This window comes from Homalodisca vitripennis, chromosome 5 (assembly GCF_021130785.1).
Source record: "Homalodisca vitripennis isolate AUS2020 chromosome 5, UT_GWSS_2.1, whole genome shotgun sequence".
Classification (NCBI taxonomy): domain Eukaryota; kingdom Metazoa; phylum Arthropoda; class Insecta; order Hemiptera; family Cicadellidae; genus Homalodisca; species Homalodisca vitripennis.
Genome location: NC_060211.1, coordinates 103,284,397 through 103,297,212, shown reverse-complemented (window position 1 = coordinate 103,297,212; position 12,816 = coordinate 103,284,397). Strand labels below are relative to the sequence as shown.

The window sequence follows — 12,816 nt, the reverse complement described above, 5'->3', positions numbered from 1 at the left end:
TTCTTGAAATTTCCTTGTAATGGTTTCCTTTTTACTGCAGTGAGTTACTCCAAAATATAAGCTCACTATGACTGTAAGATAACTATATCACATCCTAAATATGCAAATCTTAAAATATATTATATTTCATTGTGAATTAATAACAGTATTATTAATTCAATTTGTTTAATTCATTTTAAAACCTATAAAAATATCAATTTTAATTAAGAACTGAAGTAAAAAAAATTGCTTGCTTCTCAAAATCTATGCATACAACGAGAGGCAATAAGTCAAGTAAGGACAACCCTCAGCCTAAGCAGAATTTGCTATGTTCAAAGGAAGACATCCACCAACTCAAAAATCAATCTCCGCAGCACAATACTTCCCATTGGGCCTCAGTCCTAATCTCCACTGTTGTTGTTCCAGCATCAGCTCAGGTCCTTCTCCACCTCTGTTTGGTTTTCATACTCCAAACACTTCCAAAAGAAATTAAGCTACCAATTTGTTGCACAATATTGGACATTCAATAGCAATAAGTAGATTTAATAAAAACAGTTGAGATCAGTCAAATTCTTTTTTTAACTTAAGAAACATAACAGTGTCACAATAACACATAATGATAAGCTACCACCTGCTGTGCTTTACTATAATATTAATCGAATTATTCACAAATTAAATGAATTTGAAATATGTCTTTCAACTTGTACATTTAATGTAAAAATTATTTCTTTATATAATACTATTTAATAAGATAACATTCATTTTTAAAATACATTGAAATATTTCACTTTGGCAGACGGATTTTTTTCATAGTAAATCAAGAGGAGGATCATTTATTCTCATTCGTAAAGATCTCCATCAAATTAGACATAATTTAGCTTCTTTAAATGAAGAATTAATTTTTATAAGTTCATATATTGATATTGAAGCACTGAATTGTGTTGTGACATTACTATAAAGAATTTCTGGCCATAATATCTCAAGATTGTTCCTAAATTTATTTTTTATAATTGAAAAGGAACCAAAGAGAATAGTAGTTGCATTTGATTTTAGTATTGATCTGTTAAAAATTAATGATTGTTCTGACTTTCTTAATTTAATTGAGCAGTTTCGTTATGCAATTAATAATAAAGAGACTACAATTTTATATACATAAAATAATTTAACTAGTGCTTTATTTGGTGACACTGCAATATATAATTTTGACACTACACTGTCTGACCATAATGCTCTATTATTACATTTCCAAAGCTCATTCCTCAGATGTTTACTACAGAAAAATAGTTTTTCAAAACGAGTAGTAAAAGCTTCATTACCGGATGAACAATACAACATTTAATGGATCAGTAGAGGAAAACTATTCAAACATAAAATATATTATCTTGAAAATTAATGATTTTTTCTTAAAAACATTTGTGTGAATATAGGCATACAAAATATTGGATAAAAAGAACAATACAAATTTCTGTTGAAATGTAAAAAGATACTGCATAAAAATTAGCAAGAATCAGCAGTGGTTCAAATTTTGAGCTATATGTTAAGAAATATAAAATGATTTTTTAAATTTTAGTAAGGAGAGCAAAAGAATAGCAAATAATAGTGTCATATACAATTACACTAATAAACCCAAAGCTACTTGGACTATTATAAAGCCAGAATTGGGTGGAAATAATAAGAAACAGGAAATCATCACACTAGATGTCAACAGTGTATAAGTTTCCATAGATGTCATGGAAAATTTCAAGTTCTACCTTTAAAATACAGACAGTCTCAAATATGTAAGTAAAATATTCTTTATTCATAAAATGTACATATACGAGTAAAATGAATAGTGCCTATAAAAACATCTCTGCAAACTGATCTGTATAATAACCTACTCCAAAATGGGTCCAAAGTTTCAAAGAATCAGTGTGATGACTCATGGTTATTAGAAGGAAACTCTATATCCATAATTTATATTGTATCATTGCTCTAAAAAATATTGAACAACAAAATAACTCCTAGCACCAATGAGGAAGAAAACTAAATTTCTACAAAGTAATTAGTATGGATGCTTTATTGCATGTTTGATGTAACCTCCAACAGAAGATCTATCTGAAATCCTATCATGAACAACAAAGTGTGTCCTAGTATGACTGAAAAATTACGATTACAGTAAAATTCTATTAATCTGGCATTCTATAGTTGGGCATGCTTGGTAATTCAGAACACCTTTTGAATGAAAGAACATTGTTTTATATCCGTTTGTGACGGACACAGCATTTAGGCGGGCGTGGAGAAGAGGCTAGGCATCATATTTGGCTGCTTCGAGTGGTGTCGTTTAGACCCGAATCACGTGACTGACCATAGCCGTCGGCTGTCAGCCTATGTAACCAGTTGCAATTTTGTATCAATTCAATTGAGTCTAGTAATGGAAGGTCAATTTCACAGTTAATGTGCTCAGCACAGGTTTGTGATGGAAGGGAAACTCAAAACGACTGACGTTTCGCCACTGCCAGCCCTATCAGAAGGTAGGGGCTGGGATAAACGCGCCTTTGACCTTGACAGTGTTCCAGTCAATTTTTGTGATGCGAAGACTACTATAAATAGACCGTTTAAAAAATAGTCCTTATATATCCACATATAACGAGAACTACCTGAAGGTTAAATTTGAATAATAAGAGTGTTTTACTATGATTGTTTATTTATTATGTCTACATTATTTCTCTGATATATATCCAATAATCCGGGATATTTGATAATTCAGCATGCCTCAAGTTCTGACCATGCTCTAACCGTTACCCCAGATTAACGGAAGTTTACTGAACTTAGAAAAACGTCAACATCTTTGCCCTTTTCTGTCTCACTGTTCTATGATTGATTCCAAAATGTCTCCAACACCAATGTTACTCGGAACTTAATCATAAAAGGCAAAACTTGTTACACCATCACTGAGGGAAGTTATAACAAATCTAACAGAGGTTCTATAGAGCGAATGCTGATATCACTTGATACAAGATTTTAATATTCAAAGTAAAGAACTATTGTTCTTTTTACAGTTCTCTATCTTTATTTCTCTTGACAATGACAGTCCACATACATACATGAACAGAATTTTACACTTCACACAATTTTTCTAATCCAAATAATATAGAATTAAGACTTTGTTAAACTTAGACAGTAAGATATTATTACATTAATAGTTTTTATTATACTATTTGATTTTTGATAAAGCATCTTCACGTTAACTAAGTTTTGTTTATTACTGAGTTTCAGCCTTCCAGATTCCTTAGAACTTTAGTCTTAATTTTCCTTGCATGCTAATACACAAACAATAAATATCACTGATTATTTATCCCATACAAAATTATTAAAATTATTTCTTGAATACAGATTTATGTAAATTATATAAATTACTTACGTGTATATTCGAATGCTGGGCCAGAACTCAAGAACGACAAAACTAAACGTAATATAGGTGACTATAATGCGAGTGGTAACCATAGAAAGGAAGTTGTATAAGCCCCTTAGAGCTGGAGTGCCTTGGAAACAGCCTCTGATAATACTGTGCCTTACCTGGTAACAACAAGAACAACAAAACTAAATGTATAGGTGACTATAATGCGAGTGGTAACCATAGACAGGAAGTTGTATAAGCTCCTTAGAACTGGAGTGCCTTGGAAACAGCCTCTGATAATACGGTGCCTTACCTGGTAAGAACAAGACAACAAAACTAAATGTATAGGTGACTATAATGCGAGTGGTAACCATAGAAAGGAAGTTGTATAAACCCCTTAGAGCTGGAGTGCCTTGGAAACAGCCTCTGATAATACTGTGCCTTACCTGGTAACAACAAGAACAACAAAACTAAATGTATAGGTGACTATAATGCGAGTAGTAACCATAGAAAGGAAGTTGTATAAGCCCCTTAGAGCTGGAGTGCCTTGGAAACAGCCTCTGATAATACTGTGCCTTACCTGGTAACAACAAGACAACAAAACTAAATGTATAGGTGACTATAATGCGAGTGGTAACTGTGATGTTCGTGGCCGGTGGTAATAATACTGGGTAATGAAATTACACCAAATTCAGGAAAAAACTATTGTACTACATCTTGGTCGGGGAGGACGCGGGTTTCATGGAACCGTGGGTAAAACTGGACTGGGGAGAACACTCGCTGCTGGAATGGTAAGGTACGTTGGCGGGAGAAGTGGCCGTGACCTCAGTAGCCAATAGGATTTATTCAAACAGTATGGTCTCATATTACGTCACATACATATAACCGCCAACGGCCAGATCGATAATCAACATTCCTATCTTAACAAATATATTTTAGATAGCTGACTTATTATATTAGATTCAGATATGTACACCACATTTCCTCCCTTCCAAAGTTGAAAAAACACTGCAAAATAACATACTACATAGTTTAACAAAAAAAAACATTGTTGAAATTCAATTAACACATTAATACAGTAACATCAATAAATTTTCCTTAAACTACAATTAAGAAAAATGGTATGAACGCTTTGGTTATCACAACTAAGACAAATAAAACAATATAATGAAACAAACTAAAATAGAACAAAACAATATAATTTACAAGTTCAGCCTATCCACGGGATTTCTAATCCGCACAGGATAGCGTCTATCATTGTTGTTGTTTGGGAACAGCTGGCGCGGCATGACAGCTGCCGTCGCAGCCGGTGACGTGTTGCACGATCAGCTGTTTGTTTACCGTTAGAACGGCACGACACTGAGAGGGGAGGAGAGCGAGCCACACGGCCGCTCGGCGGAGAGTGGGGACTCACCGCTATTGGCTCTCGCCCCATCACCGGCGTCATGACCGGGGGGAAAGAGGAACTGTCATGGAAAGCGTCAGCTGATTCTACCTGTTTGTTTACATCAGCTGGCTCTCCCTGCACGGCTACAATCTGATCAATATTGCCGTCTGAACACAATGCCAGACGTCAATTCAACTTCGTATATAACATTGCTGATCTGCTTAATTACCGTAGCACTAACCCATTTGTCACGGGTGCGATAGCCCCTAACAATTACATTTTGACCAGGATAAAATAGTCTAATTTTAGTTCCAGAGAAATACTCCTTTTGCTTGTCTTGTCTTTTACTAACTGTCATTGACAGGTTAGGCCTTAATAAATCTAACCTAGTCCTTAATTGCCTATTAAACATCAACTTTGCTGGGGTCTCATTGGTGGTAGCATGAACAGCATTTCGATAATCAAACAATATTCTACTTAAAGCTATATTTACATCTTTCTTATCACGTAAAGCACATTTGATCTTATTCTTAGCATATTTGACAGAGTTCTCTGCCAAACCGTTACTCATGGGATGGTATGGGGAGGACTCAAAGTATGTCTGATACCATTGTTTGACATAAAATTGTGAAATTCGAATGAGGAAAATTGGTGGACCATTGTCACTGTGGACAGTCTCTGGCAGACCAAACCTACTGAACAAATCTCTTAAATGATTTATGGCTACATTGGCTGAAGTGGAAGCTACAGGAAACACTTCCAGCCACTTGCTGTGTGCATCAACAATTAGTAGATACATTTTTCCATTAATCGGACCTAAATAATCCATGTGAAGCCTTTGCCATGGACTTGAAGGATAATGCCACGTATGCAGCTGACACTTGCTAGGGTTATTTTCTCTCCATTAAACAGGAAAAACAATTATTTGCCAGGGACACAATTTGATCATCAATATTAGGCCACCAAACATAACTACGAGCTATCGATTTCATTTTGACTATACCAATGTGGGATGAGTGAAGCTCGTCCAGCACATATTTTCTCATTTTGCTAGGCACTACTACTTTGTAACCCCAAACCAATATATTATTTTACTATAGACAACTCTTCCCTCCTTGCAAAATATGGCAACAACTCCTTGTTATCCCCAGGGATGCTATTGGGCCACCCGTGCCTTACATAACCAATAACTTTACATAAAATTGGATCTTTTAGCTGTTTCTGCTTGTACATTTTCAAAAGTTAAAGGCACAGAGCTTTTCCAAAAGACAATGCAAATAACTGCCCTTCCAGTGGTTCATCGTCGCTCACTTCCGGCTCTTTCATTGTCAGTGGTAGCCTGCTGAACGCGTCGGCATTACCGTGATCAGCTGATTTTATATATTCTATATTAAACTTGTACCCTGACAAAAATAAACTATAGCGCTGCAATCTGCTGGCGCTAAACACTGACAAACCCTTATGAGGACCAAATATTGATAGAAGCGGTTTGTGGTCCGTTCATAAAGTAAATTCCCTACCATACAGATTATTGGTTAAATTTCTTCACGCCCCAGACAATTTGCTAGAGCCTCTCGATCGATCTGGGAGTAGTTCTTTTCAGCATTAGTTAGCGTTCTAGACTGGTATGCTAATGGTTTTTCAATACCTTCTGGTGTGACAACACTCAGGACCGCACCCAGTCCAAAAGAACTCGCGTCTACCGCCAGCTTCAACGGAAGTTTGCCGTCATAGTGCGCTAAAATAGTCTCACTACTTAGCAGTTCTTTTACTCTATCAAATGCCTGAAAACATTGCCTGTTGAAATCAAATGGAACGTCTTTCTTTAATAAATTGTACAATGGGCTTAAAATGCTTGATAAATTTGGAAGAAATTTAGAATAATAGTTAATTTAGCCCAATTAGCGATTTAATTTCTGTGACATTCTTTGGGATAGGTGCGTTCTTGATTGCTTCTACTTTCTTGGGATCGGTGTGCAAACCGTGTTTGTCAATGACAAACCCCAAATACTCTACTTGGTCAGCAAAGAAAGTACATTTACTCTTTTTGACAGTTAAGCCTTTCTCATTCAACCTCTTACACACTTCTCTTAACTTCTCATAATGAGCCTTATTCATTTTCAGCGGTTATTAGAATATCATCTAAAAAATACTGCAATTTGATCTATACCCTGGAGAGTCTGCTCTATTTTTCTTTTGAAAAAATAGCACTTGCTGACGTTATGCCAAAAGGGACACGGGAATAACAAAAATAAACCTTTGTGTGTACTTATGGTACACAGTTTCTGAGACTCTGGATCTAACTCTATTGGGTATATGCTTGACACCAAATCGATCTTACTAAAACTTCTCGCCCTTTTGCAGGTTTGCGAACAACTCATCTATTCTTGGTAACGGGAAATTTTTCTACTTCTAAACAAGGGTTCAAGGTTACTTTAAAATCACCGCAAATCCTGACTGAACCACATTTCTTTAATACAGGAACTATGGGCGTACCCCAATCTGAGCTACTTACAGGTATTAACACTTTTTCATCTACTAGCCTAGCTAGTTCGTTTTCAACCCTTGGCTTTCAGGGAAAAAGGTATTGGCCTAGGTTTGAAATATTTAGGAACCGTGTTTTCTTTTACTGTTAAACTTTACAGGCTCGCCTTTAAAACAACCTATCTCGTCACTGAATACCTTAGGAAATTCTTTGAACAACTTGTTCTTAAGTTCAAGACAACTATCGGCATCGGTTTTTACTTATCTCAAAATAACCTGTTATTATTTTTAAAACGAAATTTCAACCCCTAGAGCACTTAACCATTCCCTACCTATAAGTGGATGAGCACCGGACTTGATGACATACAAGTCCATTACTTTGTTTACTTTGTTATAATTAACTTCAACTTTGATCTTGCCTACAGGTGTGATAGGTTGATCAGTATAAGAGCTGAGTGTCAACTTACTAGGTTCTAATTTACACATCTGGAAATGAGAATTGTAATATTCCTCACTGCAAACACTCACAGAAGCCCCTGTATCAACCTCAAACGTTAAGCTTTTACCATTAACAATTAAATTAAGCTGAATTGGGTCTACCTTGACTCTGTCAGTCACCTTTTCATTCATTCTAAATAAATTGGCTACATCCTCCACAAAATTGCTCAGTGTCCCCTGACACCTGATTACTGTCATCAACACCTTCTAGGTAGTTATGTTTGCGATAATTTTTGGAATTCCCAGTGCTTTTACTATCTCTAAAAATTAGTCTTATCTCTATTTACATTTGTACCTTGCCGACCAGCTAACTTAGAACGACCACACTTTTGCTATGTGGTTTTTGTTTACCACAGAAATGACACTTCACACCTAATAACCTGCACTGAGAACGGAAATGCCCTGTGAGGCCACAACATAAACATTGCGCACTGCCACTGCCACCTGGCGGAGATCGCCGCTGCCATCCAGAAGGCCCTGGTGACGTGCCGCCGCTGACCTTGGCTGTTCCCCCTGCTCCCTTCCAGGCCGCTCCAGCGTTGTCGCTCCGTGCTGCCTGGGAATGCGTCTGGGAATGCGGTGCGCCATTTTCCGAATCTCCCCCTCCTGGCCACCACCGCTGCTCAACTGATGGATCCGCTCGGGTCTTTCCGACTGATAGAGCTGCCGCCGATTTTTCTGCTTGCTCCATTGAAAGCACTATTTTGGTCGCTTGCTCGAACGTTAACGAGGCTTCCGATAAAAGTTTTTGTTTGGCACTTTCACTTCTGATGCCACTCACCAGTCTGTCTCTCAAGTAATTCATTTAGCGACGCGCCAAAGTCACAATGGGTTGTCATTTTTTCAAATTTGCAATATACTCGGCAAACCGACTCGCCTTCCAACTGTACTCGCTTACTAAAACGATATCGCTCCGCGATGAAGCTAGGAGTCGGGAATAAATGTTTTTGCACAAGTTGCACCAGTTCATTAAATGTATTTTCCGACGGTTTATTAGGAGTGCACAGGTCTCTCAACAAAACTATACGTTTTTACTCCTATCACAGTTAAAAGCGTACTGACCTTTTTACCCGCGTCAATGCTATTACAGTCCACAAACAGCTCAAAACGTTTCGATGTATGACGCCCAGTTTCAACTGACCCGTCATATTCCCCGATAACGCCTATTTGCGCCATTATATTAGTTACAGGAAACGGTAGTTCGTCTAATTGTACTTGCCACATCAACTAGTAGCTAAAATAATTTGGTTGCACACTACACTTCCTCCCACACTAATTGGTTTGAAAAACTAAAGAAAATTCGTACTGTTAATCTCCGTGATGTTCACTCGCCATTTTGTGATGTTCACTCGATCAAAACTGTCCTCGTGTTGTTCGCGCACGTGGTGTTCACTGTTGATGTCCAGCGGCGATGTACACTCGGAATTTCGCACTAATACTAATTTCCACAAATCCTCGTCGCCATTTGTGATGTTCGTGGCCGGTGGTAATAATACTGGGTAATGAAATTACACCAATTCAGGAAAACTATTGTACTACATCTTGGTCGGGAGGACGCGGGTTTCATGGACCGTGGGTAAAACTGGACTGGGGAGAACACTCGCTGCTGGAATGGTAAGGTACGTTGGCGGGGAGAAGTGGCGTGACCTCAGTAGCCAATAGGATTTATTCAAACAGTATGGTCTCATATTACGTCACATACATATAACCGCCAACGGCCAGATCGATAATCAACATTCCTATCTTAACAAATATATTTTAGATAGCTGACTTATTATATTAGATTCAGATATGTACACCACAGTAACATAGAAAGGAAGTTGTATAAGCCCCTTAGAGCTGGAGTGCCTTGGAAACAGCCTCTGATAATACTGTGCCTTACCTGGTAACAACATGAACAACTAAACTAAATGTAATATAGGTGACTATAATGTGAGTGTTAACTATAGACAAGAAGTTGTATAAGCCCCTTAGAGCTGGAGTGCCTTGGAAACAGCCTCTGATAATACTGTGCCTTACCTGGTAACAACAAGAACAACAAAACTAAATGTATAGGTGACTATAATGCGAGTGGTAACCATAGACAGGAAGTTGTATAAGCCCCTTAGAGCTGGAGTGCCTTGGAAACAGCCTCTGATAATACTGTGCCTTACCTGGTAACAACAAGAACAACAAAACTAAATGTATAGGTGACTATAATGCGAGTGGTAACCATAGACAGGAAGTTGTATAAGCCCCTTAGAGCTGGAGTGCCTTGGAAACAGCCTCTGATAATACTGTGCCTTACCTGGTAACAACATGAACAACTAAACTAAATGTAATATAGGTGACTATAATGCGAGTGGTAACCATAGACAGGAAGTTGTATAAGCTCCTTAGAACTGGAGTGCCTTGGAAACAGCCTCTGATAATACGGTGCCTTACCTGGTAAGAACAAGACAACAAAACTAAATGTATAGGTGACTATAATGCGAGTGGTAACCATAGAAAGGAAGTTGTATAAACCCCTTAGAGCTGGAGTGCCTTGGAAACAGCCTCTGATAATACTGTGCCTTACCTGGTAACAACAAGAACAACAAAACTAAATGTATAGGTGACTATAATGCGAGTGGTAACCATAGAAAGGAAGTTGTATAAGCCCCTTAGAGCTGGAGTGCCTTGGAAACAGCCTCTGATAATACTGTGCCTTACCTGGTAACAACATGAACAACTAAACTAAATGTAATATAGGTGACTATAATGTGAGTGTTAACTATAGACAAGAAGTTGCATAAGCCCCTTAGAGCTGCGGTGTCTTGGATATAGGCCCTGATAATACTACGCATTTAAATTAGTACATAAAAATCAATTATACCTCATGAAATAAAATAAATTTTTACTCTACCAGTCAACATGGCCATCTTTCTAAATGAAAAATGGTCAGTATTTTGTTCTTCTTTACCTTTTAGGGCATGGTTTGGTGAAAAACATGTATAATAAATTATATTTGAATGTATCTTTTTTTAAATTTAACTTGAAAAAATATAGGCAGCACTTGGAAGGTTGAGGTTAAATTAATACAGAGAAATTTTAAATCTAAGTAAATACATAATACAGTGACTCTGTTTAGATATTGAATTCATTCATTCTTATTTTCAGAACAAAATATAAAATGAACTGCATTTAAACAGCAGGCGAACATTAATATACAAAATCCAAACATACACATAGAACATATAACTTTTAAGTGAAATATTCTTTACAAAATCACATTTCCTTACTTTGGTTATTTATCTATAAATTTAAAATCTAAAACATACATATACTTTTTTGTAATAAATAGAAACAAATTATTGTCCAGCTTGTACAATGAGTTGGAAGTTCACCACTATAGGGTTAAAGTAATAGTGAACAATTTCTTATAATTTGCATTAATTTTTTAAATTGTTATTATGATGTATAACACCTAGGCAATAATATATTCAATAATTTATTGACTCCAAATAATTATGCCCTCCTATGTCTGTCTATCGTACTAGCGACAACAATAACGCTAACACAATTACACAACAATTGTGTTGCCTCGACTTTGACACTTCAAGTCCCCTTCGTCACTCATCATCACCATCACATCTTAACCCTTATAACGTCACAGACGCCGTATGGCGCATAGACAAACTATCTCCAAACGGCAAAGACGCGGTACGGCGCATCGACACAAAACTGCGTCTATAGCAAATTTAAGTTCCTTTTAAATCCGATCAATGTCACTAACGGTATGCGTCAACCATGTGTGTGGGTTATTGGCCTATGTCAAGCGTCAAAATATAGCTGTCGCGTTACATTGTTTGAAACAATAGATGCGGTGTCTAGACACTCTCCCCGCCACACGGCACAGACGCCGTACAGCGCACGCGCTTTTGTTTGCAGTTTGGCTTCAGGTAGTGCGTGTCTAACCATCGCTGAGTCGGTTTCCTTCGTCGTGTTTTCTGTTTATATGGTTTTTATTTATTTGTTAAAAGTATTGATATCTTAGTTTTAGTATTCATTTAGTGTTTTTAGTGTCATTTTAGTGTTTAGTGTCACCTATTTAGTGTTCAGGTACTTTGGGATTCTACCGACCACACCAGTATGAAGTACACAAAAATATAAATTTATAGCTAAACAAACATGATAGAACGAAAAAACAACTCTTTAATTACAAAATTACAAACTTACAAGCATTTCCAGGCATTGTGATCGGTATTGTTGTCGCTGTTATCTTATCTTTCTCGAGAATCCCGATTACGACAGGCCACGCGGCATCACATGATTTGCGCGGTACATAATTGCCTTTCCATTACAATTCAATTTATATTTCTGATCAGATCCTCTAGAATTTGATATTTTACTGATAGGTACTATCTCGAGGGATGTTTTTCTTTCGTTGACATCAGCGAGAAGGCATGGCACTCGCATTTTGGGTGGCGGAGTATGATCAAGAATAAAAACAAGTTTTGAGTGATTTTTTCAATAAAGAGTTTAGTTTTAGTTTGATCATATTTGTTTTTATTGAATTTTTGTGTTTGGAGAAATGTAGAGGTAAAACACGGAAGTACAACAAAGCCCCGCATCATCTGAACGGGCGGCGAGACTCTGCAATCACGTTATCTACTAGACCGCTCGACTTTGACCTCTGTCTGAGGATGGGGAGGGGTTTGTGATAAGACCATTCCTGTTTTATATTGACTAAATATTGTTCTACGCTAATCTAGTAATCAGTAGAAGCAAAATGTCAAATAACGATTCATGTCTGGGTGTGGTCGGTATAATTCCAAAGTACCGTGTTCATTATTAGTGATAAATAACATGTCTCGTAACATTGACGATCCTGAGTACAGTGACTTTATAATTTTAAAATTTTTACTTTTTTATACTTACCATAATTATAGAAAGTAAAAATAAAAATGAACGTTACACATTAAATTTTTTTTTTTTTTATATATATATTGTGCCGTTTGCTGGAAGTCGTGAAAAGATATACTGACGTTATAAGGGTTAAGACCATCACAATGGACACAAAATATATACATTCTTAAACAATTTTGTTTCTTTATTTTACATAAACCTTATA

General features: G+C 36.8%; 1 protein-coding gene across 2 annotated transcripts in view; it reads right to left on the bottom strand.

Annotated features, from left to right (window-relative positions):
- Positions 1-12,816, bottom strand: part of LOC124362608 (lysophospholipid acyltransferase 6) — an 89,718-nt gene that overhangs the window by 19,846 nt on the left and 57,056 nt on the right. Inside the window, exon 10 of one of the 2 annotated variants that reach the window (XM_046817259.1) lies at positions 3,380-3,534. In XM_046817259.1, coding sequence (XP_046673215.1) covers positions 3,380-3,534 — 155 coding nt within the window. Of the gene's footprint in view, positions 1-3,379; positions 3,535-9,757; positions 10,416-12,816 lie in introns of those variants that run through there. The other variant, XM_046817260.1, reaches the window with a different exon arrangement.